The sequence below is a fragment of the Panthera tigris genome, chromosome C1 (assembly GCF_018350195.1).
Source record: "Panthera tigris isolate Pti1 chromosome C1, P.tigris_Pti1_mat1.1, whole genome shotgun sequence".
NCBI lineage: Eukaryota > Metazoa > Chordata > Mammalia > Carnivora > Felidae > Panthera > Panthera tigris.
Window position 1 is genome coordinate 30,284,933 of NC_056667.1, and position 24,022 is coordinate 30,308,954.

Here is a 24,022-nt window from a genome sequence, read left to right on the forward strand (position 1 = left end):
CATAAGTATCAGATTTAATTGTTTTTGAGTAATAAATAGGGTAACCAAAGAGATAATGAAGGAATAACATAACTGAGGTATAGACTAAACTGTATTTGTCTCTTTACTTTAAACTTGGTCTCCTAAAGGTCTCACCTTTCTTTCCCTTTGTTGTGCTGTAGTTTTAAGATTCATGCTATTCTTTCCTTTCAGGCTCTAAATGAAGAAATCATTAATAGAAAGAAGAATGTAGATCAAGCTATTAAAAATGGTCAGGCTCTTCTAAAACAAACCACAGGTACTTTGAAAAGTGCATCTCTCAGCACCTCTGCAGTCACTCAAGCACATGTCCAGGGAAATATACATCCTGCACTAGCCACTACTCTTTGTACGTAGAACAAGTTCAGTATTTATTTACTGGTTGTATTACCATGTGCTCCTGGAGGCTGGCAGCCTGGGGTCCTGTTTCCTGCTAAATCTTTTGAAAACTAAAAGATATTATCTCACATTTGGTTATAGATGATGACTCCCCCTGCTCTCCAGTATGTCCAAGGCCAGCATTCACCAAGAGGTGCTTGGGACCATTTAGAAACACCTGCAGTTGAATTCAGATCTTAATAATCTCAGAAGTGGCTTCTTTTATCAGTTGGAAGGTTTATCTCCCACTTCCCATAGTGTGGGATTCTAGGTGAAATTGCTTCCATAGGGAGAGAGCATCTATAAAATTTAAGCTCTATTTCGAAGAAAGGGGGATAAAGGAGACTCCCTCATATCCTCTTAAATATAAATAATTATGCACTGTCCCCACAGGTGAAGAGGTATTGCTTATCCAGGAGAAATTGGACGGAATAAAGACTCGCTATGCAGACATCACGGTCACCAGCTCCAAGGCCCTCCGAACTTTAGAGCAAGCCCGGCAGCTGGCCACCAAGTTCCAGTCTACTTATGAGGAACTGACTGGGTGGCTCAGGGAAGTGGAGGAGGAGCTGGCAGCCAGTGGAGGACAGTCTCCCACAGGGGAGCAGATACCCCAGTTTCAGCAAAGACAGAAGGTGAACTGAGTTTCATGCTGTAAAGGGAAAGAATTTTTTTTACCTCTTCCAATCCCTAAGTTCAAAGGTTTAAGTGTCATCACCAACTGTCTCAACCTTAAATCTAAACCAAAAAATTCTGCCTGCCTCCTTTCTTGTTTGCTCTTGTTTGCATGGACAGTAAGATTTGACATAAAGGCAGACTTATGTAAGAGCACTTGTTATGGTCTGAAGGGAAAAAAAAAAGACTGAATCCCAGATCCCTGGGAAGTTTTCTTCACGTGTAACATTTTAAAATTGACTTCTGTAACTCATTCTCTAGAGAGTGCTTCAGGATTCTGTTTGATTCTCCTACAGGATCTAGTGCAGTTCTGGATGTGCAGAAATACTATGTAGGTACTTATTGACTTAAAAATGCCCTTGGCTAAAGTACTTTATCATTTCTATTGAAGTAAGGAGAAAAAAGAAAGAGGCAGTATTTGTTCTACCCAGAGATAGTGTGGCCCAAGAAGTGTTGCAGACAGTTCTAAGCAGCAGCTAAGCCTGAAGTCAGGCTGTGGAATGGTTGAAAAATCTAAGACAAGAAAAAAAATAAGTGGAGGAAGGAGGTCAGAGCCCTGCTGGGATGTGTGGTAGAGATAGCACTTTCCACCCAGCACAGCTGCTAATGTGCTTAATTTAGCAAGGAATGGCCTGAAAACTTTTTTTCCCTCCTTAGGAATTAAAGAAGGAGGTCATGGAGCACAGGCTGGTGTTGGACACAGTGAATGAAGTGAGCCGTGCTCTCTTAGAGCTGGTGCCCTGGAGAGCCAGAGAAGGGCTGGATAAACTTGTGTCTGATGCCAATGAACAGTACAAGCTGGTCAGTGACACTGTGGGACAAAGGGTGGATGAAATTGATGCTGCTATTCAGAGATCACAGCAGGTAATGTTTATTAACACCTCTACAGTAATGTTTTAGGCAGCAGGGATGTATGTGTGAAGCACAAAATTATGACCCACATAAATACAGGGTCAGAAATAAGGATAATAAGAGTAAGCTAAATCTGATGCAACAAGTTATTTCAGTGATTGGAAGTGATTGGATAAAGATATGTGAAGATGGGTCTCAGTTTGACCCAAAATATTTTTGTATTTATTATTTATTTTTGAGGGTGGGGGAGGGGCGGAGAGAGAGAAAGAGAGAATCCCAAGCAGGCTCCATGCTGTTCGTGCACAGCCCAACATGAAGCTTGAACCCACTTGAACCTGCTTGAACTGTGAAATCATGACCTGGCCAAAATTGAGTTGGGACACTTACTTGACTGAGCCACCCAGGCGCCCCGACCCATAATATTTGACCCTTTTTGAGCAGACGGGAATTTGTGATAGAGTCTGTTTGAGCCCTCTTCTTAGCTACTGACCGGTTAAGAGGCAGATTCTGATAGTAGATAATATCTAGGACCAGAAGGTCCAAATGCATCCCATCTTAGTTTGACATAATCAACTGTTTTAGTATTAGCTGGAAGAGGGGAAGGAACCAGGAACTATAATTACTATCAAATATGCTAACCAAAATAGAGGTATCCAAAATAGAACCTTCTCAGTAAACACAGGTGTCCTATTTCCCTCGATCTTTTTTCCTTCCTGCTTTCTGGAAAAAGTTATTTGCTTTCCTTTGTAGCTGGATACGTACCTATTAATGTGTCATGGTGCAGAGTAAATATAACATGACTTCTTGGGTTCATAGTAATAAGCAAATACTTTGTGAACCACACAGAAGTTTGCTGTGACTCTCAAGTGCATCCCCAACATGTCTTTATTGGTATCCCGAACCTTGACCAGATACTTGGGTATGAGATTTATCATGCTTGGGAAAAGCCTACTTTCCTCTTTAAATATTGGTGTTTGTTGGCACAGTTGAAGAGAAATAATTGGGGGACCTCATTAAACAGTCACATAGAACAAGTTCTTAGTTTTCTTTGTTTCCACAGAACCCTTTAAAGGTTTGGTGTTCTTACGCTTCTTCAACTATGAGAGTACTTCCAAGTTAGCTTGACTCAGCTGTCTGTTGCCATGTTTAACCATGCATTTAAACATACGGCTAAAACTACTGTTCAGTGTATGGGTAGGAAACAGGATTGGCAGATGGGAGAGAGCACAGCCTCATAAAAGCATTGTGATTAGAAGTATAGTCTTAGGAGTGTCAATTTCCATTGTTGTTTCTAGCTATAGGATCACTAGTTGAATTCTATGACTTCTTTATAAAGAAGTTGAAATAGGATCAACTCCTATTTGTTGAAGTATAATCAGTTACAAATTATCTGCATCTTGATTTATGATTTTATGCAATTTTCCCCAGTTTTGGCTTTCCTTTGTAGAAATAAACCATATTAGTAAAAATCCAGGCCTTTCTGTGTTGAGGAAATGGTAATTCTAAGGAACATAATTTGTTCATTTTTCTTTAATATGCCTATTAGTATGAGCAAGCTGCTGATGCAGAACTAGCTTGGGTTGCTGAAACAAAACGAAAACTGATGGCCCTGGGTCCAATTCGCCTAGAACAGGACCAGACCACAGCTCAGCTGCAGGTACAGAAGGTAAGTGTAACACTGACGTATCTGCTGTGCCCTGAGCTAGAAGAATCTTCACTGGTTTAGAGTAACTACGAGAGTTTCTGACTGCCCCAGGTTGAATAACGCAGTTTCATGATGGTGGCTAGAGATTTAAAATAATTGGTAAGATGAGGAAGAGATTCTTTTGCTTTGTGACGAGGGAGCAATAGACCCATTAATCCAGGAAAGAATAGTTAGCAGTTTTCTGGATGATTTTTAGGATAGATGATACTTTTGTAAGCTACTAAAAGATAAGCATGGAAGATGTATGGATAGGCAAAGTGTCAAACTTTATAGAATAGTTTTGATGTGGCTTCATCAGAGTGAGGAGTTTTTCATAAATTGTGTCTAATAACATTTCAGTAACACGGGCTTGGGGTTCTCTTACTTCGTGACCTAACTGTAGTTCACTTTCAAAGGCTTTCTCTATTGACATCATTCGACACAAAGATTCAATGGATGAACTCTTCAGTCATCGTGGTGAAATCTTTGGCACATGTGGGGAGGAACAAAAAGCTATATTACAGGTGAATTGCATTTATTTATTTACCATGTTTATCTTGTCTTGATGGTGGTGAATCAGTACAATTGTGAAATGACAAGGTTTTTCCCCCTCTGTCACTGGTAATGGTATTAAAGTGCAATTTGATGTTCTGGGGGGAGCCATGTCCCTAACCCTATGTGCACAAATGTCCAAACAGTCCTACCAGAAGATGTGAAATACATTGCAGGTTTGTTTTCTTTATAACAGAGGAATTGCTATGTATCTTCAGTCCATAAGGGTCTTTGAGTTACCTCTCTAAGTATCTGTGATAGATTTTTCAGACCCATATGCAGATATTCTTTCTTCAGGCCCTTGTAAATGATCATACCCATTTCTAAAAGGATTGGCCAAGAGACTTGTAGATCAGTTTTGCTTGTTCTTGTAAAAGTTATGGTTAACCACTGTTTCCTCCAAAATGTTCATAAATTGAACTCATTTTAAACATATGAAGCCTAAGTGTCTGGTTTGTGAAGACATTTTTATCAGAGGAGAAAAGACAAGTCAAAGTTAGTGGGCAGAGGGTCCATTTCAGCCCCTGAGATGTTCTGTCTTGAACTGACCTGCCGTAATAATGCTATGTCTGAGGTTGTATGTCATCTCTAAGAGGTTATGCTGTGTCGTGCTTGCTCTGTTTGACTGTCTTTGAAACTACTTTCATGTGTTAAAAAGTCTAGAAACAATACATATATATGATAAAAAATAGAAAATTCAGTTAAGTATAAAGAAAATAAAATCAGTTGTAATTTTGCTCAATTAATCCATTTCTGGACATAAAAAACTGAAGAAATTCTTTAATTTTTTATGGATATATACCTACATTTTTCCTTAAAAGAAGGGTTCGTGATAGTAATAAGTTTTATATTTTGTTGTTCATAGGAAAAGACAGAGTCTCTAATACAGCAGTATGAAGCCATTAGTCTGCTCAATTCAGAGCGTTACACCCGCCTAGAACGAGCACAGGTCTTGGTGAACCAGTTTTGGGAAACTTACGAGGAGCTCAGCCCCTGGATTGAGGAGACCCGGGCACTGATAGCACAGTTACCTCCTCCAGCCATTGATCATGAGCAGCTCAGGCAGCAGCAAGAGGAAATGAGGGTAAGGAGCAATCCAGGTTTTATGCAATGGCAGAACTCAAAATTGGCTCTACGCTTTATTTTAAAACAACATATTTTTTAGTGCCTACCAAGTGGAAGTTCTGTGTTATGAAGTTAAGTCTTAATTGGTTAGAATTTTTGCGCGCGCGCGCACACACACACACACACACACACACACACACACAATACATACCTGAATTACTTCCTTTGTCCTTAATATGAATCCATTAAAGAAAAAGAGCATGGAGATGTCAGAAACCTGGGTACTGCAGAAATAAAGAACTAAGTAAACATCAAGGGTATTTTTAAATCTTTCCAGATATGGTGGGGTGTCATGAGACTTGGGATATGGTTGGGGGCTTTTTCCATTTGGGTAAGCCCTAGCTGGAGTGAAACAATGTCAGAAAGCATTGGCTGCATGGACTTTAGGGAAAAGGGAAATTTGTAAACACTTCAACTAATGCTTTTACCATTAAAGATAGTTTTTAATGTCTCTCTTATTTGTGGCTAATGGCTTGCGCTTATTCTTTTCTCTGTATTCCTATACATGGATGGATGTAAACTGGAAGGAGCCAGCAGTAGAGTCAAGGAGTGGTTGGATTACTAGAAAAGTTGCCATTTGTGCCTTGTCCTGCTTAATGTCTCTCAGTTTGAGGAGGGGGACAGATATTTATTTAACCATGCAAATTATAGTGCATGGAAGTATTTATATGTACAGAAGAGGGGGATTAAGCTTGTATCAACAGGGAGGGGGAGGAGGAGTGAGAGATGATGTGTCTGGGAAGGCTTCCTGGTGTTGGGATGTCTGAACTGGCTTTTGAAAATTAAGAGAATTAGGTAGTGTTAGAACCTAAGACTTAGATCATTTTTTTTTCTTTTCCATAAATGGTGCAATGCTGGGACTTGCTGGTTTTTAGCAATTCCATTTTTTCCTCTCAAAGTTGATATGAGCTTGGTACAAAAATATTCATTTTATTTTCTTACATAGCAACTCAGGGAATCCATTGCTGAACACAAACCCCATATTGATAAGCTGCTAAAGATAGGCCCACAACTAAAGGAGTTAAACCCTGAAGAGGGAGAAATGGTGGAGGAAAAATACCAGAAAGCAGAAAACCTATATGCCCAAATAAAAGAGGAGGTGCGCCAGCGGGCACTGGCTCTGGACGAGGCTGTTTCCCAGTCTGCTCAGGTATGTGTGTGTCTTTAAGTCCTGTTCCCTTCAACTACCCTTTAGTCTAAGCACGAGATCTCTGTATCAGGTGTGCCTCTGTGGTCTGGAATGTCTAGACCAACGTGCAGATGATATGTCATCAGTAGATCAGGAACCTGTGCCTATTACATTTTCATTCCAAGGAACATTGGTATACCAACACTATGGCTGGTTGCAGGGGGGAGGGGGGTGTCTCATCTTAGCTGGTATATACTGTCTGTTGACAGTTTTCTTGAAAACTTTTCTATTGTGATGAGTCTTTAGCAGGGATGATTTTGGATAAATTCACCTTGAAGCAACAAATGTGTCAAAAAAAGTGAGATTCCTATCAGGCCTGTTACTTTCGAGATTTGGAAGACAGCACGTTAGTTTTCTTACTCAAGAGGCCACCAGCTAGCTCTGGTGCAGAGAAAGATGCTTGAGTAGGGAGAAGTAAGAGCCAAAGAGAAACATAAACCACCAGCAGTGGAGTTTAAAGCATGTAACTACATACTTTTCAACTAATATATTGCTGTTAGTGGTATTTTTGTCATGTCTGGGTATTTTATTCCTATGTTTAGTGTCAATATTCTTGGTTAATATTTGTACTTACTCAAGTTTTTCCCCCCACCTTCCGTCCCATCTCTCACTCACATTGTGGAATGTGTTACTTTGTGTTGTTGCTGCCTGCTCCTGTCCTCCCCACATCGTCACATTTCATTGTTGTGTTGACCGCGCCCACCATTACAGATTGCAGAGGTAAGGTTCCCACCCCTACTGGGATTAGGGGGTTCTTATGAAGCTGAGAATTGAGAAGATTTACCTTTAAAGAAATTGCCCTTTACTGTCGTGGAAGAAGTTTTATTAGTCTGGTTTATTATGCCAGTCTCACTTGGGGCAAAACCTAAAAGTGAGGGAGCAGCGGGGAGTGATTTTGTCAAGGAAATCCCACTGTGTCTCCCGTGTAAGACACTAGAGTTAAGCTTCATTGCAATGAATCCAGAGTTGGTTTTAGAGAACTTCTTAAGGGGGCAAGAATATCTGCATTGCACCCTTTCCCCCTTCTCTGCTTCAGATTATAAATGAAAATTTTATAATTACAATCATGTTATTCACAGTACCTGAAAAGTGGGAAGGTAAATTGTTCTTTTAGAATAAGGATAGATTTGGCCTTCTTTAATTACCTTTCATCATGCCGACCTTTTCCTTTCTCACTATTACATATAGTGGGTTATTAAATTGCATGCCAGGATACTTTTAATCTCTAAGTCATGTGGCATATTGAGTTCCCCATCCATTTACACAGTTGGTAGAGGGCCTCTAACTTGTTGGTCTAATCTGTTGCATGCAGCTGTCATCTGAAATGTTGACACACTGACTCTCACCAGTTTCATGGTCTTGTCCCTTCCTTGTCACACTAGTTGGGATCGGGGAAGTACTGTGACAGCACTAATGACTTGAGTCGATTTCTGGCATATTACTTGATATCTTTTTTTGTTTTGAAAATAAACGTTTACTTTCTTTTTTTGATGGGCCAGCACTGGTGTGCTATGCCCAAAGCAGCCTCTTAGGTAGACCTAACACTTGACAGCCATCGGGCTAAGCCGAATGCAAGTTACCAGAAAGAGTAGTAGATTCATAACCTGTTATTCCCTAACATTTCCCGCAGAAGTGTGATGAAGTAGTATTGCTGTGATGGCTAACGTTCCAACATCTGTTTAGTTCCATGATAAAATCGAGCCTATGTTGGAGACTCTGGAGAATCTCTCCTCTCGCCTGCGTATGCCACCGCTGATCCCTGCCGAAGTGGACAAGATCAGAGAGTGTGTCAGTGACAACAAGAGCGCCACCGTGGAGCTGGAAAAGCTTCAGCCTTCCTTTGAGGCCCTGAAGCGCCGTGGAGAAGAGCTCATTGCACGATCTCAGGGAGCCGACAAGGACTTGGCTGCAAAAGGTGCTTCATGAATCTAATTATTGTTAAAGAAAATCAGTAAAGTAAATTCTAGGCTGTGCTTACTCCAGCATCCCACCAGATATACTTCACTGAATGTAAAGGCAGTCCCCAAGTAATTGGAAAGTCGTTTAGAATTCAGAACACATCTCCCCATTGAAACAAGATTACAATTGGTAGCTGGATTCCTAGGCCAGGAAACAGATGCTCTTTTAACCCCTAATATGAATTGCAGTGTCCAATGTGGGCGGAGCATAACTATCTTATAGAACACTTTCCATAGGAAACAGTGAGTTTGACACAGAACACTGGAAATAGAGTTCTCATCTCAGACCCTTTAGAGGTTAGGTCTTTTGCACTTGAGCAGTATCTTTGTATTAGATGATAACTCATTTCCATGCCATCTCTGTGATCTCTTTATGTGGGAGACCAACATAAGCAGAAAATACAAATGTTGAAATAATAATAGAACAAAGGTAAAAAACTATCCTTCAGGTTATAAATTTGTAGAGCTTTTTAAAGGATAATTTCAGGGGAAAATGTGAGAACTGGGTGAAATTTCTGATGAAGTGGATTCAAGTACTCAGAGAAGTCCCATTCATATCTGTTGTTTATTCCCTCAGAAATCCAGGACAAATTGGATCAGATGGTATTCTTCTGGGAGGACATCAAAGCTCGAGCTGAAGAACGAGAAATTAAGTTCCTTGATGTCCTTGAACTAGCAGAGAAGTTCTGGTATGACATGGCGGCTCTCTTGACCACTATCAGAGACACCCAGGACATTGTCCATGACTTGGAAAGCCCAGGCATTGACCCATCTATAATCAAACAACAGGTTGAAGCTGCTGAGGTAACACAGAAACAAAACCTTGTCTTTTATGTGTTTGTCCTCTAGAAAATCACTTTATCCAAGTATATTGTGTTAACTGCTTACCCAGGCCTACTCCTTAAGAGGTTGTTGTTGTTGTTGTTGTTGTTGTTGTTGTTGTTGTTGTTTGTTTAATAGGACTTTTTTCCACTTGAAAAAAATATGTGCTCGTTATAATAAAGATTTCTCTCTTCTTTATACATACAAGTTTCACCGCCTGGATACACTCCTACAACCTCTGTAATTTTGATATAGGGTAGTTCCATCACTCAAAAGTAATCTTTTTATCAATTTTAAACTTAATTCAAATTAGTAGAATGTGCTTTCTGATTTTAGTTCTTTCCATAGTGTATGTTATTTCTCAGGTAAATTTCTCTTTTCAAGTAAATTTCTTTAATGTAGAAAAATAGCAGATAGAAAAGAAAATCTGGATTCATCATCCAGAGATAACAATTGTTACTTTGACCTACCCTTTTCTAGTCTTTTTGGAGAGCCTAGTTTTTATGAAATGCATTTTTCATCTCATTTTGTCTCTTTAAGTAAAGTTCTGCCTATCTTGATATTTTGTCTTTTATTTCCGCCATTCTCCCCCCTCCCTGCCCCTGTCATTGCCAGTGCATGAACCAGTTTTTAGGATCTGGCACAGAACGGACTTTCTCCACAATTATACAGCCTAGCATTTCTATTATGTTAGTCTCTCAGCTCTGAAGTTGGTGACTTGTACTATATTATTTTAGCCTTGTTGATATACTTCCCCATGATAGACTTCTGGCTGTAGATCATAATCTCCTTGGTGAGGGCGCCTGGCTGCGTCAGTCGGTTGAACATCCGACTTCAGCTCAGGTCATGATCTCAAGGTTTTTGAGTTCAGGCACCATGTCGGGTGAGCTCAAGCCCCTCTCTGGGCTCTGCACTCTCTCTCCCTCTTTCTGCACTTTGTGGGATTCTGTCTCTCTCCTCCCTCCACTCAAGCATGTTCTCTCTCTCAAAAAAAAAAAAAAAAAAAAAAGAAAATCTCTGGCAGCTGGAAGGATAAACGTTCCATAAATTATTAAAGCTCATTAGACCTTTCCCAGACTATTTTTTATGTATTGTTATATGTATAAATATATTCCATATATACATATTGTGTGTGAGAGAGAAAGAGAAATAAATTGAGTCTGAAGTTTCACTGTTTATATATATAAGTGAAATATTAAGGACATTGAAAGGCTTCTGTGAAATTGACAGTTCTGTTCAACATCTGCTGTTGATGGGGGTATAAATTACATTTGCAAAGTTTGGGAAGTTCTGTTCTGCTTTCTGTTTTGGCTTATGATCTGTTCATTTACATGTAGACTATTAAGGAAGAGACAGATGGTCTGCATGAGGAGTTGGAATTTATTCGAATCCTTGGAGCAGATTTGATTTTTGCCTGTGGAGAAACTGAGAAGCCCGAAGTAAAGAAGAGCATTGATGAGGTATATGGAAAACTGGATAAGGAATTCAGATGAAACATTAGTGGACTCACACAGAAGAGGGTTATTAATTAAAGAATCTGTTTTCCCCCCAGCTGAATAATGCATGGGAGAACTTAAACAAAACCTGGAAGGAGAGGCTAGAAAAGCTTGAGGATGCCATGCAAGCTGCTGTGCAGTATCAGGACACTCTTCAGGTGAGAGGCCACACAGTGACCACCATAGAACTAAGTTCCATGTTCTTTGTCATATTTTGGATCCAGCATCTGAGTGGATCACCTTTACAGGACTGGAGCATTTTCCAAACTAAGACAGTGCTGTTTTGATATTTCCAGCTGAAGCTTTCCACTCCTAGTGAGAAAAATACCTCCAAATTTCTACGATTCTTGCCATGCTCTTCATCATCATATTTATCCTCAGGGTGGCTGTACAGTGAAGCAGGCCTTATTGTGCAAGTCATTGCTTGCCAAAAGGTTCCAAAACCAAGTTACCTTGAAGCACAGCTTGGCACAGTAGTTTCACCACATCCTGAGCTTGCTAGGTGGCCATGACAAATACTCAACTGCTATTCACATTTAGTTTTTCCAGAGTGTAATTTATTTTGGCCATTATCCTGATAACACTGGTTCTGTTCTTAAATCCCCATATCACTGGAATAAAGATCATTATCCCTTACCTCTGACCCCCACCTGAAAACACAGACATCACAAGGTACTTTAATTTTTGTCCACTTATGTCAGCAGAGGTAATGCTAATTCTCTCCCAACTCCTTGTGTTCTTTTGGTTTTTGACTGTTTGTATTTCTATCTTAGGCTATGTTTGACTGGCTAGATAACACTGTGATTAAGCTCTGCACCATGCCCCCTGTTGGCACGGACCTCAACACCGTTAAAGATCAGTTAAATGAAATGAAGGTTTGTAAATAGGAATGGCTTTTGAAGAAGAGTTGCTTTTTTGTTTCTAAAGATTTGGTTTGATGTTAACATTAGTATGTCTTTGGTAGGAGTTCAAAGTGGAAGTTTACCAGCAGCAAATTGAGATGGAGAAGCTCAATCACCAGGGTGAGCTGATGTTAAAGAAAGCTACTGATGAGACAGATAGAGACATTATCCGAGAACCGCTGACAGAACTCAAACACCTCTGGGAGAACCTGGGTGAAAAAATTGCCCACAGACAGGTGAGGCAGATGGTAGAGTGCATCAGTGGACAACTAGTTCCTTTTTTCTAATTTCCTGACCAACATTCCCTTTATGTCTTTTTCTGAATAGCACAAACTAGAAGGTGCTCTCCTGGCCCTTGGCCAGTTCCAGCATGCCTTAGAGGAACTGATGAGTTGGCTGACTCACACTGAGGAGTTGTTGGATGCTCAGAGACCAGTAAGCGGAGACCCAAAAGTCATTGAAGTTGAGCTCGCAAAACACCATGTAAGTGCCCTCAGTTTTCATCTCTAAGCCTGTTGCCTTGAGACCCAATATTGTCACCAGAAGCCTCTGGATATTGTGTGTACCGTTGGGAACCAGGCTTGATGATATCTGTGGAGCTAAGTTACATTGTTCAACATCTTTTAGGTTCTAAAAAATGATGTTCTGGCCCATCAAGCCACAGTAGAAACAGTCAACAAAGCTGGCAATGAGCTTCTTGAATCTAGTGCTGGAGATGACGCCAGCAGCCTAAGGAGCCGTTTGGAAACTATGAACCAATGCTGGGAGTCAGTGTTACAAAAAACAGAGGAGAGAGAACAGCAGCTTCAGTTGACATTGCAGCAGGTGCGTGTATTGTCCAAGTTAGGGAGGTGGAGCTGTGCACATAACATCGGAAGAAAGCCTGTCTGAGTCAGTGAAAGGAAAACAATATGGAGAATGTCTCACCAACCTTCCTTTCCCCACCCCAGCCCCTGCTCCATGTCTTAAGAAGATGGTTAATTCTGTGCTGGAACTTGTCTGGAAAGAATAGCTTTTGATTGAGTGATTCTTTTCAGATTTGTTTGTAGCCTTGTCTCTTTATTTACTATTCAAAGTTAGTTAGTAAATCTTTGCCATAACAAACCTTGCTCACAGATTCAGTTATTTCTTAAATCAAGTGAGGATCCCCCCATGTCCATGTTCAATAGTACTTCAGTCTGTTAATTGATTCATCAGGTTATATCAGACATCTATCATATATTACAGTGAAGTCCAAAGGATTCTGCTAGATTCCAAAAATAAGTAAGTATATTGGCCCCGTGCTAATCCAGCAACAGAACAACCCTGTGAGCAACCCAGAATTCCTCCCTCAGGATAGGTTCCTCATGTGGCCATTTAGGAAGTCTACTTTTGAAGCTGAGAATTGACTGCTGACCTTACTGATGTGTCTTTTCTCAAAGGCCCAGGGTTTCCACAGTGAAATTGAAGATTTTCTCTTGGAACTGACTAGAATGGAGACCCAACTCTCTGCATCTAAGCCCACAGGAGGACTTCCTGAAACTGCAAGGGAACAGCTTGATACACATATGGTAATGGAAGCTTCTTGAAGTTGAACATAATCCCCTACTCAGAACTTTCTGAATTCACAGACCTGTATGTATCTAGGAGTCTACAAAGCAGCACATTTTTACCGACAATATAGTATGACCTTAAGGATTACTGCTTTTTACGTGGGCTTTTAAGAGCCCCTACCACAGGCAGCAGTGGTGACAGGGAAGCTTGACTGGAAATACATTGGTGAGCTGTTGAATTTTGAGTTGGTCAGTCAGTTGGCATAAGAATATTGACTTGAAGGTGAGAGCATTAAGACAAATATGTTAACACGGATGTGTCTAAGAAAAGAGTGTTGAAGGGACTTATAGAAATCGATAGATACTGTGACAATATTTTAAGAAAGGGGCTGAGAAAAAAAGGCAACGTAATTTCTAGGCAAATGTTTCAAGTAAAGGAGAAATAAATTATTGGGGTCTACTTTTGTGATCTCTGATCCTTAAGGAAATCTTCTTGATAACAAAATTATTTCAATTTTAGCAAAGAATGGTAGGATTCATTGCTCAGGAATTGAACTGAATCCAAAAGAAAGGGTTTTAATCAAGATGAGACCTTCCTGGACTTTTCCAACTATGCTTATAAATCTGTGTGTGGGTGGCTTTCAGAGAATTGGCATTACCAATCCCTTTTTTGACTTTTTTTTCTTTTTTTGGTAGGAACTCTATTCCCAGCTCAAAGCCAAGGAAGAGACTTATAATCAACTGCTTGACAAGGGCAGGCTCATGCTTCTAAGCCGCGATGATTCTGGGTCTGGCTCAAAGACAGAACAGAGTGTAGCTCTCTTGGAACAGAAGTGGCATGTGGTCAGCAGTAAGATGGAAGAAAGAAAGGTATCACCACAAAATACAGTGTGTGATTATTGGGCTTGAGTAGTTTGCTTGACCATCGCATGTAATTACTATCTAGTTTCTGTGAAGATTTTTCGGAGACCATTATATAGTACCAGAAGTTGCAGAACTGGTTATCGTTTTTGATTTAATCGTTTTTGTACTAATCAAGCTATCTTTCCTGATGTTAAATTTCTATTTTGCATCCGTATCAAGTTGCATTGATGGTACTGGTTTCTGCCAATATTTGCTTTTGTCGTTCATTCCTTTTTTTGCCTTTACCAGTTGAGACATATGAGGCTGTTAACTGCTGAGTGATGGACTTATAACTCATAGTAATCACTGATCTGTGTTCCTACTGAAAAACAAGGTCATGTTGGAGTCACTGGCTTGGGATTGGGAGGGTGGGAACAGAACATGCAGGGAGTTGGGCTAATATTCTCCACAGGAATTTGGCAGTGTGCAAATAATTTTACTAAAAAAATCAAAAGAGTAAATTTTGTGACCTTTTCCCACTCTTCTTCAGAAATCAAATTCTCTTCAAAAGAAAAGTGATCAGGGATCAAGGCCTCACAACATTGTTTTTTATGAGTACCAAATTTCGGAGTATTACTCAGCACAGAGTTTCTGTACTGGGCAGATCTAATGTAAAATATGTGTTCAAATCTGTTGGCCATATCCATTCAACAGTTATTAAGCATGTATGTGCCAGGCACTGTGCTAGCTATATAGTGGAAGCAAAGGCATGAACCCTATCATTGTGAAATTTAATGGACAGAAGTATTCACACATATAAATGGATACTTTGAGAGTACCATTAATTTCCTAGAATTTCTTTAGTGTGAGATCTGGTAATTCTGTTATATGAAGAATGACCAGAGACACTGAGTGTGGGGCTGTGTTCTAATTCTTTGACAGACTGTCATCTAATTTCTGCAGAATGCAGAACTAAGACTAATTAAAGAAACTGAGGCAGATTCTGGCTCCTAATCAAGAAATTTCTATGTTTTCCCATCAATGGAGCAAGTTGCCTCAAGATATACTTACCCATCATTGGTGGAACTGGTCAAACAAGGGCTTGGTGTCAGGGATAGTTATTTCTGATTTTGCAAGGACTTTACATTTTAGTATCACTAATATTCCGTAGTAAGTGTGTATGGTGCTATATTAAGGAATAAATAGATAAAATGATGTGGAAAGATTTCCTGTTACCTAGGAACTTGCAATATTATTAATTTCTAAGCATTTCTGTAATAAATTTGAGGTAGATTTTATTTTTCTCTTGGTTTGTTTAGATTAGGTCTGTACGTTTTTGTAACATTGATAATAGTGTTTTTCTGTGTTACAAAAGTGACTTGAAAATACAAAGAAAAATAAAAACCTGTACAGTATATATAACTCAGTTAACAATAACATTTGTAGTGTACATCTTGGGTTTCTATGAATATCTTAGATATATTCATTTTTAGCAACCTGTCATTATTACATGCCTGCCTGCTAAATGGACCAGGGACAGAGGCCATCACCTACATGTTGTGGGTAGAGCTTCTCTGGAGCTCGTAGACTCTGGAATTGGGGTGCATTTTTGGGCAGTGGACATGCCCTGAATGAGCCATTGTTTTTGCCATTCTGATTTAGAGCAGTGTCTAAAAATTTGTATCTAGTGTCACATTTTTGCTTAGAATATTATGGCTTTTTTTTCCCCCCTCACCTTTTCTGCTTGTAGCTTAAAAATGAGCTTCAGGGACACCTGGCTGGCTCAATTGGTAGAACACGACTCTTGATCTCAGGGTCATAAGTTCAAGTCCCACGTTGGGCCTAGAGCTTCCTTAAAAAAATAAAAATAAAAAAAGAATGAGCTTCAGCCTCACATTTTCAGATGCCATATTTTCTGAAAACACTTAAATAGAGCAATGCAGTGACCATCATTTTTACAGTAAAGTGCTTTTCATTCAGTTGTTTTTATACTGGAAAAAGTATATCAAAGGGAAGTGAGGCTTTGCCCAGAACAAGTTGCAGACCCTGCAGCTGTCACCGCTGAAGGATCTGTTCCCTTACACTTACTGAATAGCTCTATCCCTGTTCTTTAATGTCCCAGGAAGTGGGGAATGGCAGAGAAAGCAACTTTGCTGCAAATTGTGCTCTTTCCTTTTTGTACATAGTTGTTTTGGCTTCAGACACTAACGTTAAATTGCCCCCTTGTTTGTAAACAGGGCATGTTTGGAGGTTAAGTGAGGCTTCCTCTTTAGAGATCATTTTATTTAGTGTACAATTCACGCCTTTGTCCTGGAAACTACAATTCCTGAATTTGGCACTTTCTCTTTTTGTGTTTTAATTAAAATTCAGTCAAAGCTGGAAGAGGCCCTCAACCTGGCAACAGAATTCCAGAATTCCCTGCAAGAGTTCATCAATTGGCTCACTCTAGCAGAGCAAAATCTCAACATCGCCTCTCCTCCCAGCCTGATTCTAAACACTGTCCTCTCCCAGATAGAGGAGCACAAGGTAACTGTGACATTACAATGTCGCCTGCCTTTTGAGGGGACTAGCTGAGAAAGAAGCTCCTCTATCTTATCTTCAGTTTAAAAAGAGCTATATTTTCCCCTCAGGTGTTTGCTAATGAGGTCAATGCTCATCGAGACCAGATAATTGAACTGGATCAAACCGGGAATCAGTTAAAGTTCCTTAGCCAAAAACAGGATGTTGTTCTGATCAAGAATTTGCTGGTCAGCGTCCAGTCTCGATGGGAGAAGGTTGTCCAGCGGTCTATTGAAAGAGGGCGATCACTGGATGATGCCAGGAAGAGGGCAAAACAAGTAAGTTAGGAAAGAAAGCTACCAATTTCTTGAACAATCTTGGGCTGCATGTGTAGAGCCTCTGGTATGATTTACATGAAAGTGTAGCTTGCATATTCATTCTTACTTTTTATATAATTGCAGTTCCATGAAGCTTGGAAAAAACTGATTGATTGGCTAGAAGATGCAGAGAGTCACCTGGACTCAGAGCTGGAGATATCCAATGACCCGGACAAAATTAAACTCCAGCTTTCTAAGCATAAGGTAAAGCAGTTCATGGCTCTTAGGTCCTGACCTTGGTATTCACTGAAGTTTGCAAAAAATGGAAATCAGAGCTAGTAAAAAAAAAAAAAAAAATTGGTTAATGTTGAAAAATCAAGATGATGAAGCTAGCTGTTTTGTATCTACATAGGGTCTAACCATAAAAACCACTCATTTAAATAACTGTTCAAACAAAGTGATTGTGGGAGTAACCAGTTAAAACAACAAGCTTTTAGAAATTTTTGTGCACTGCTACATGTAGTATAAACAAAAATTTATAAATTTCTCTTTCTTTCTTTCCTTTTTTTTTTTTTTTTTAAGTTTATTTATTTTGAGAGAGAGATAGAGACCGGGGTACAGGCAGAGAGAGAGAGGGAGACAGAATCCCAAGCAGGCTCCATGGTGTCAGCACAGAGCCCAATGTAGGTCTCAATCTCATTAATCGTGCGATCATTATCTGAACCGAAATCAAGAATCAGATGCTTAACCGAATAGGCCACCCAGGCGCACCCAAAAGTTTTAAATTTCTCGAGGATAAGCTGTTGTTAACTCAAGAAGTAGTGACATCCATTACCAACCTGAATACTGAAAAATTTTCTTTGTTCCAAATCAAGACGTCATCTTTTAGTGTGGATTCTTTCTGTTCTCTTTGGAAACAGGAATTTCAGAAAACCCTTGGCGGCAAACAGCCTGTGTATGATACCACAATTCGAACTGGCAGAGCCCTGAAAGAAAAGACTTTGCTTCCTGATGACACTCAGAAACTTGACAATTTACTGGGAGAAGTCAGAGACAAATGGGATACTGTTTGTGGCAAGTCTGTGGAGAGGTGAGTACGAATATTTGCTTTGTGGGTCTGTATGTCATCCTGAAACTAACAAAGACTGTTAATTGGATTCCATAAAATGGCAATAAAGCTAATGCATCAATAACAGGTTTTGTAGCATCTCAGTATCTCTGGTTCATTCAACGCAAGTTGTGAAGTTGAATAAAATGTATTAAAATTCTCATTTTAAACTTGAACCTTACCGTATTAGCAAGAAGGCCATAAACTCAAGCCAATAGCAACAGAAGATTAGTAACTACACTTCTCTGTCAGTGACTAAGTTGTGACACTGATGGCTGTGTCAGTGAGTTCTCTCACTGTCAGGCACTGAGCAAAGCCTCTGCACATAGCACTTCGTGTAACCATTGTAATACCTGCCCTTGACAGGGCAATCACTAATGAGCATGTGCCAAAAAGGGGCTACTAATCACTTAATCCACCTGACAGCCACTGAGGCGGGCTCTGTTATTCCCATTTTACACATGAGGAAACTATCATAAAGAGGGTTTTTAACTCCCCCAAGGTCACTCAGCTACTAAGCAGCAGAGCTGGGATTTGAAGCTTTTGAGTTTGGTTCCATAAGTTGTACTCCTGTCCCTGTGTGCCCACTATGCTATGTTAAGTATTAGGATATCTTTATATTGTGCTCCACAATTTTTTGGATGAGGTGACTGAGGTTCACAGAGGTGAAGAGAAAGCCCAGGGTCACACAACTCCTGACTCAGACCGTGGCTGAAACTGTCCTCCTCCACCTGAGTGGTGTAAGGTGATTAGCACAGAACTTGGGGCATTAGGGTGTATCCATATATATAACCATTGGACTCCTAAGATGCCAGAAGGGTATCTGCACTTGTTTCCTGTACTAAATCCATTCTAGAGAGCAGTTTGGTTCAAAATGTCTAGGCATAGCTCTTCATCACTGTTTATCTGTTTTGAACCAGCCCAGCATGGAGGGCCCTGTCTCTGTAGAGTGCAAGCAGTGTTCCCTTTAGCAGTCAGAACTGTGAGCCAGTCAAAGAAAAGGGATCCCCCAAAACAGTGAGGTTTGTGTGCTTCTCTCAGGCAGCACAAGTTGGAGGAGGCCCTGCTGTTTTCGGGTCAGTTCATGGATGCTCTGCAGGCCTTGGTCGACTGGCTGTACAAGGTGGAGCCGCAGCTGGCCGAGGACCAGCCCGTGCACGGGGACCTCGACCTGGTCATGAACCTCATGGACGCCCATAAGGTGAGGGGCGGGAGCTGCGCCGCGTGGAGGCAGAGCCCTGGGTTCCTCCGCCTAAGCAGGCCTCCTGCTCCGACTCACCATCCAGGGGAGAAAGGAAGTCTGGAAGAGCCTGTGTCTCTGCTTGTCAGAGAGACCACTCCTCGCTCCGTGTGTATCGCTGGGATTCTGCATCAGTCACAAAGGATTTGCCAACATTGCTTTGATTTGGATTTGGTGATGTGTACAATTTGTCTTGGGGTTCCCCCCTTCTTGTTTGTACCTCTCAGTTGAGTCACACAATGAATTTAAATTCAGGAGCCCCTCAAGATACCCATTTCCACTGACTCCTACAATGAAAATGAGTTCTTTTCTGAGCTATCCTTGACCCTCGCTAGCCCAGCACCGTGCACAGTGGTATTTAGTGTAATCTACACCTGTCATGTTGACCTCCATTATATCCTCTTGTTTTAGCACAAAGCATTCAGCTTTACTCGAATTTACAACAAACTCTTATTATGTGCATGGCAGAATGTGTTCTTACTTAACTCCCACAATTCTGGAAATCTTGCTGTAACGTTACTACTGTTTTACAAGTTAGGAAACCGGGACTCCAGGTAAACAGCTTACCCAGAGCCACACCACTCATCTTGAGAGCCACCTCTTCTGATGGTTCTTTCTTACACATTGTCCTGCCTCCCTCTGCATAAAAGACACACGACTAGCACCTACCAAGGACAACTGGACTGAACGATTCCCTTTCTCTGTGGTTTGACGTCATGGGTTCAGAACATTTCTCAGCAAACTAATTCTTCTGTTTTTCTTTTCTAGGTTTTCCAGAAGGAACTGGGAAAGCGAACAGGAACCGTTCAGGTACTGAAGCGGTCAGGCCGAGAGTTGATTGAGAATAGCCGTGATGACACCACATGGGTGAAAGGGCAGCTCCAGGAATTGAGCACTCGCTGGGACACTGTGTGTAAGCTCTCCGTCTCCAAACAAAGCCGGCTGGAGCAGGCCTTAAAACAGGTTAGAGACTTTTTTGGCGACAACCCAAGGGAGAGGATCCTAGCAGATTCATTCTCATTTCTTTATCAGGATCAGTTCCACCCAGTCTCGAATGTAAAGCCAAACATTGATCTTCTGAATGTTCTACAAGATTTTAATGTTCACTCATATTAGAGAAAAAAATTAATTTGGTTTTTAAAGATCTACAAATGAAAGATGACCTTTGTGGGGCCTTGATAGGGTCATCAGTGCCTGTGACACACAAAGGCGTTCAGGCCCGACCCTTTCTCTGACATTACCCCAATGTCCAGGACCTTGGCTGCAGAGAGGCTCAATCTGCTGTGCTTGGTTATTTCAGGCGGAAGAGTTTCGGGACACAGTCCACATGCTGTTGGAGTGGCTTTCTGAAGCAGAGCAAACGCTTCGTTTTCGGGGAGCACTTCCTGATGACACGGAGGCCCTGCAGTCTCTCATTGACACCCATAAGGTAATCCAGCCCCAGGGTGCAGTGACCCATGCTACCCACCAGGGTGAGGGCTGCCCCCTGCTTTTTGGGAATTTCTAACCTCACGTGCAAAGGACTGGAACCAGAATGGGTCCAGATTATTGGTTTGGCAGGAATGAAAGGGAAAGGACTAGTGGGTTTTTTGACACCTTAAACGTCATTCATTTGTTTTTACAAAAGTAATGTGTATTGGTTGTAAACAAGTGAAAACAGCATGGTATCATATAAAGAAAAATGTGGGCTGTACCACCCCCTAGAATCCTCACCTGCACACAGCTTCATTTGCCTTTACTCACATTACCAGCGTCAGACACTGGACCTCTTACCAAGCTCTATATAGAATATATATATCCAGAATATGATGCAGTCTTGAGGGCCATGGTCTGTCCTAATAAAGTGGGAAATTAATCAGGAGATTTTGATTTGGGCTTTATATGTGGTATTCTGTTGCAGATTTTTTTTTTTTCAGTATTTTTTAAATATCCATAGTGTTTTATAGTTGTTATTTGTCTAAGACTGTATTGTTTATATGCATGGAAATGAATAAAAACAGGATTTTTTTTTTTTTTTTTTTTTTTTTTTTGAAGAAAAACTAAGAATAGGAAGAGGGTCATGCCTGGTGTGGGATAGGAGGTACCTTTCTGGGTCCCTATACTTTGTCATCTGTAGCAGAGAAAGTCATTTTTTAAATTTATTTGTTGATGCTTATTTATTTATTTTGAGAGAGGGAAAGCATGCTAGCGAGCATGAGTGGGAGAGCGGCAGAGAGAGAATCCCAAGCAGGCTCCACACTGTCAGTGCAGAGCCCAACACAGGACTTGATCTCACAAATTGCGAGATCATGACCTGAGCCAAAATAGAATCGGATGCTTAACCGACTGAGTCACCCAGGAGCCCTGAGAAAGTCATTCTTGTGTAAACCCTTCACCTTTTCACCTCTTTCAGAACTGGGAACAAAGTGCCAGAGACACCCAAATGCAGGCTTGAGGTCTGTGTTAACACATAGAGGAGGGAAAAATGCATTGAAATCTTTTCCCCCTCACAGGGTAAACTAACAGTGCTGCTAGAGTAGATTTCTCAAGTTTTTGTTTTCAAATCTTTTTTGTTCAAGGAGTTCATGAAGAAAGTGGAAGAAAAGCGAGTGGATGTTAACGCAGCAGTAGCAATGGGAGAAGCCATCCTGGCTGTGTGCCATCCTGATTGCATCACTACCATCAAGCACTGGATCACTATCATCCGAGCTCGCTTTGAGGAGGTGGGTTCCTGGTTGCAGAGGGGACAGCACGTGCCCCATGAAGTGGGTTTCTGGTGAGAAAATGCTACTGAGCTTTCCCCACCCACCCCCAGATAAGGACTCTTTTCACCCACCATGAATAGGTCAGTAAGAATTAAGTTAGCGTTTTAGTCATGACTGTTTTCTTGGTAATGAGCAGCATTCTGAGAGAATAGCGCTGGTGTAGTGATGGTTTCAGTGATGAATTCCAGTGGACATGGTTTGGTATTTTTCCTTCCTTCCCGAGAAGTCCTGTGTTTAATAGGATATTCATACCAGATTTGCTTCCAGGAGTGCTGATTGCTCATTCCAGCTCTGTCACTAGAGTAAGAGTGAGGCCTCTGGAGTATTTGAGTGTTCTTCCCCCTTAAAGTCATTGTTAGGATCAGACGGAAGAAAAAACTTTGGAAACAAAGGATGTGCTTGACTGAGAGAGGCAATGGATTTTCTTTCTCTCCCTAGGTCCTGACGTGGGCTAAGCAGCACCAGCAGCGTCTTGAAACAGCCCTGTCAGAACTGGTGGCTAATGCCGAGCTCTTGGAAGAACTTCTGGCGTGGATCCAGTGGGCCGAGACCACCCTCATTCAGAGGGACCAGGAGCCGATCCCTCAGAACATCGACCGAGTTAAAGCCCTCATTGCCGAACATCAGGTATTGTCACCATGTCATGTGGCCGCGGTGTTTCCTGTGTTGCTCATGGAACCCGTTTCCTTTGCCCTGTGTGTTTGTTTTTAAATGGCTGCTTATCATATTCATACAGATTTAGCAGCTTAAAACAACACACACTTACTCTCTTGCAGTTTCCATGGGGCAGGAGTCTGGGCCTGAGTTAGCTGGGTCTCCTTAGGATCTTACCAGGCCAAAATCTAGATGTCAGCCCCAGCTGCAAGTTCTCACCCAGGCTCATTCAGTTGTTGGCAGAATCTGATTCCTTGTGGTTATAGGACCAGGTCTCCATGTTCTTGCTGGCTGTCAGCCAAGAGTCACCATTAGCTCCCAGAGGCTGCCCTCAGGTCTCAGCCACCTGGCACGCTCACAGCATGGCAGCCTATGTCTTCACAGCCACCAGCAGGAGAGGGTCTCCTAGGTCCTTCTTTGGTATCCTGTGTGGCATTCATTGCTCTGACTTCCTGGTTTTCCTCACTCAGCTGTGAGCTCCTTGGAGTCAGAAGCCATGTCTTATCTCTTCAGGTTTCCCATACCTGATGAAGTAAGTGCCTTGCTCAGTTGTTTCTTGAAAGGAGTGAGACAGTGTACAAAGGCATCTGTGAATTGGTCTGTCCATCATGAGCTTGGGCTTTGTGAGTGAAGTTGCCTGATTCTGTCTCAGTCCAAGAAAACTCTTTAACTCTTTTCCCTGTTTGTGTCTGACAGATGTTTATGGAGGAAATGACTCGCAAACAGCCTGATGTGGACCGGGTCACCAAGACGTACAAAAGGAAGAATATAGAGCCTGCTCACACGCCTTTCATCGAGAAATCCCGCAGCGGCAGCAGTATGTTTCTAGCCTCCTGTGTTAGGGTGTTTCCTTCCTGCTATTTGAAGATGACCACTTTCCAAGTCCCTATCAAAAAACTTCTTTTTGGGGCGCCTGGCTGGCTCAATCAGTAGAACGTGTGACTCTTGATCTCAGGGTTGTGAGTTCAAGCCCCACATTGGTTGTGGAGCCTACTTTAAAATCAAATCAAAACAAAAAACTTCCCCATTTTTTCAAAAACTGTATTTTGAAATGTATTTTAAAATGTTTTTTTGAAACTCACTTTTTGTATACCAACATGCAGTAACTGTATTCCATTTTCTTGGACTGGCATAATTTTGAAGTGGTTGAGCAGATTCTACTGCAGTGGCCTTTCCAGTATTTTGGTCATCAGTGCTAGCTGTTTACGTTTGTCTTATGTTAATTTAATTAAAAGATAAATCTGCTCCTCTAGAGCCACTGCTTTTTTTGGTTGAGTTGACATTTCCTCAGTTCGCTGAGGACAGAATTGATTTGAAGATATGAAATAAGTACTTGTTGGCTGGGAGGGAAGATCAATAGTTTTGAAATGAGCAGTCCTAATACATGAATATTGCCCATATTTTTTTTCGCATTTACTGACCGGATACCATTTT

The 24,022-nt window shown here is 41.2% G+C and overlaps 1 protein-coding gene across 10 annotated transcripts in view; it reads left to right on the plus strand.

The window, feature by feature from the left end:
* MACF1 (microtubule actin crosslinking factor 1) overlaps positions 1 to 24,022 on the plus strand; it is a 315,228-nt gene that overhangs the window by 269,939 nt on the left and 21,267 nt on the right. For all 10 annotated transcript variants that reach the window (XM_042996700.1, XM_042996694.1, XM_042996695.1 and 7 more), the window contains 28 exons: positions 193 to 277; positions 790 to 1,031; positions 1,729 to 1,935; positions 3,470 to 3,589; positions 4,024 to 4,131; positions 5,025 to 5,243; positions 6,231 to 6,434; positions 7,185 to 7,193; positions 8,157 to 8,388; positions 9,009 to 9,235; positions 10,591 to 10,713; positions 10,806 to 10,907; positions 11,523 to 11,624; positions 11,714 to 11,887; positions 11,979 to 12,134; positions 12,279 to 12,476; positions 13,073 to 13,201; positions 13,880 to 14,053; positions 16,397 to 16,552; positions 16,657 to 16,863; positions 16,987 to 17,106; positions 17,763 to 17,932; positions 18,992 to 19,151; positions 19,959 to 20,153; positions 20,491 to 20,619; positions 21,749 to 21,892; positions 22,373 to 22,561; positions 23,285 to 23,405. In XM_042996700.1, the coding sequence (XP_042852634.1) occupies positions 193 to 277; positions 790 to 1,031; positions 1,729 to 1,935; positions 3,470 to 3,589; positions 4,024 to 4,131; positions 5,025 to 5,243; positions 6,231 to 6,434; positions 7,185 to 7,193; positions 8,157 to 8,388; positions 9,009 to 9,235; positions 10,591 to 10,713; positions 10,806 to 10,907; positions 11,523 to 11,624; positions 11,714 to 11,887; positions 11,979 to 12,134; positions 12,279 to 12,476; positions 13,073 to 13,201; positions 13,880 to 14,053; positions 16,397 to 16,552; positions 16,657 to 16,863; positions 16,987 to 17,106; positions 17,763 to 17,932; positions 18,992 to 19,151; positions 19,959 to 20,153; positions 20,491 to 20,619; positions 21,749 to 21,892; positions 22,373 to 22,561; positions 23,285 to 23,405 (4,402 nt within the window). The remainder of the gene's footprint in view (positions 1 to 192; positions 278 to 789; positions 1,032 to 1,728; positions 1,936 to 3,469; positions 3,590 to 4,023; positions 4,132 to 5,024; positions 5,244 to 6,230; positions 6,435 to 7,184; positions 7,194 to 8,156; positions 8,389 to 9,008; positions 9,236 to 10,590; positions 10,714 to 10,805; positions 10,908 to 11,522; positions 11,625 to 11,713; positions 11,888 to 11,978; positions 12,135 to 12,278; positions 12,477 to 13,072; positions 13,202 to 13,879; positions 14,054 to 16,396; positions 16,553 to 16,656; positions 16,864 to 16,986; positions 17,107 to 17,762; positions 17,933 to 18,991; positions 19,152 to 19,958; positions 20,154 to 20,490; positions 20,620 to 21,748; positions 21,893 to 22,372; positions 22,562 to 23,284; positions 23,406 to 24,022) is intronic.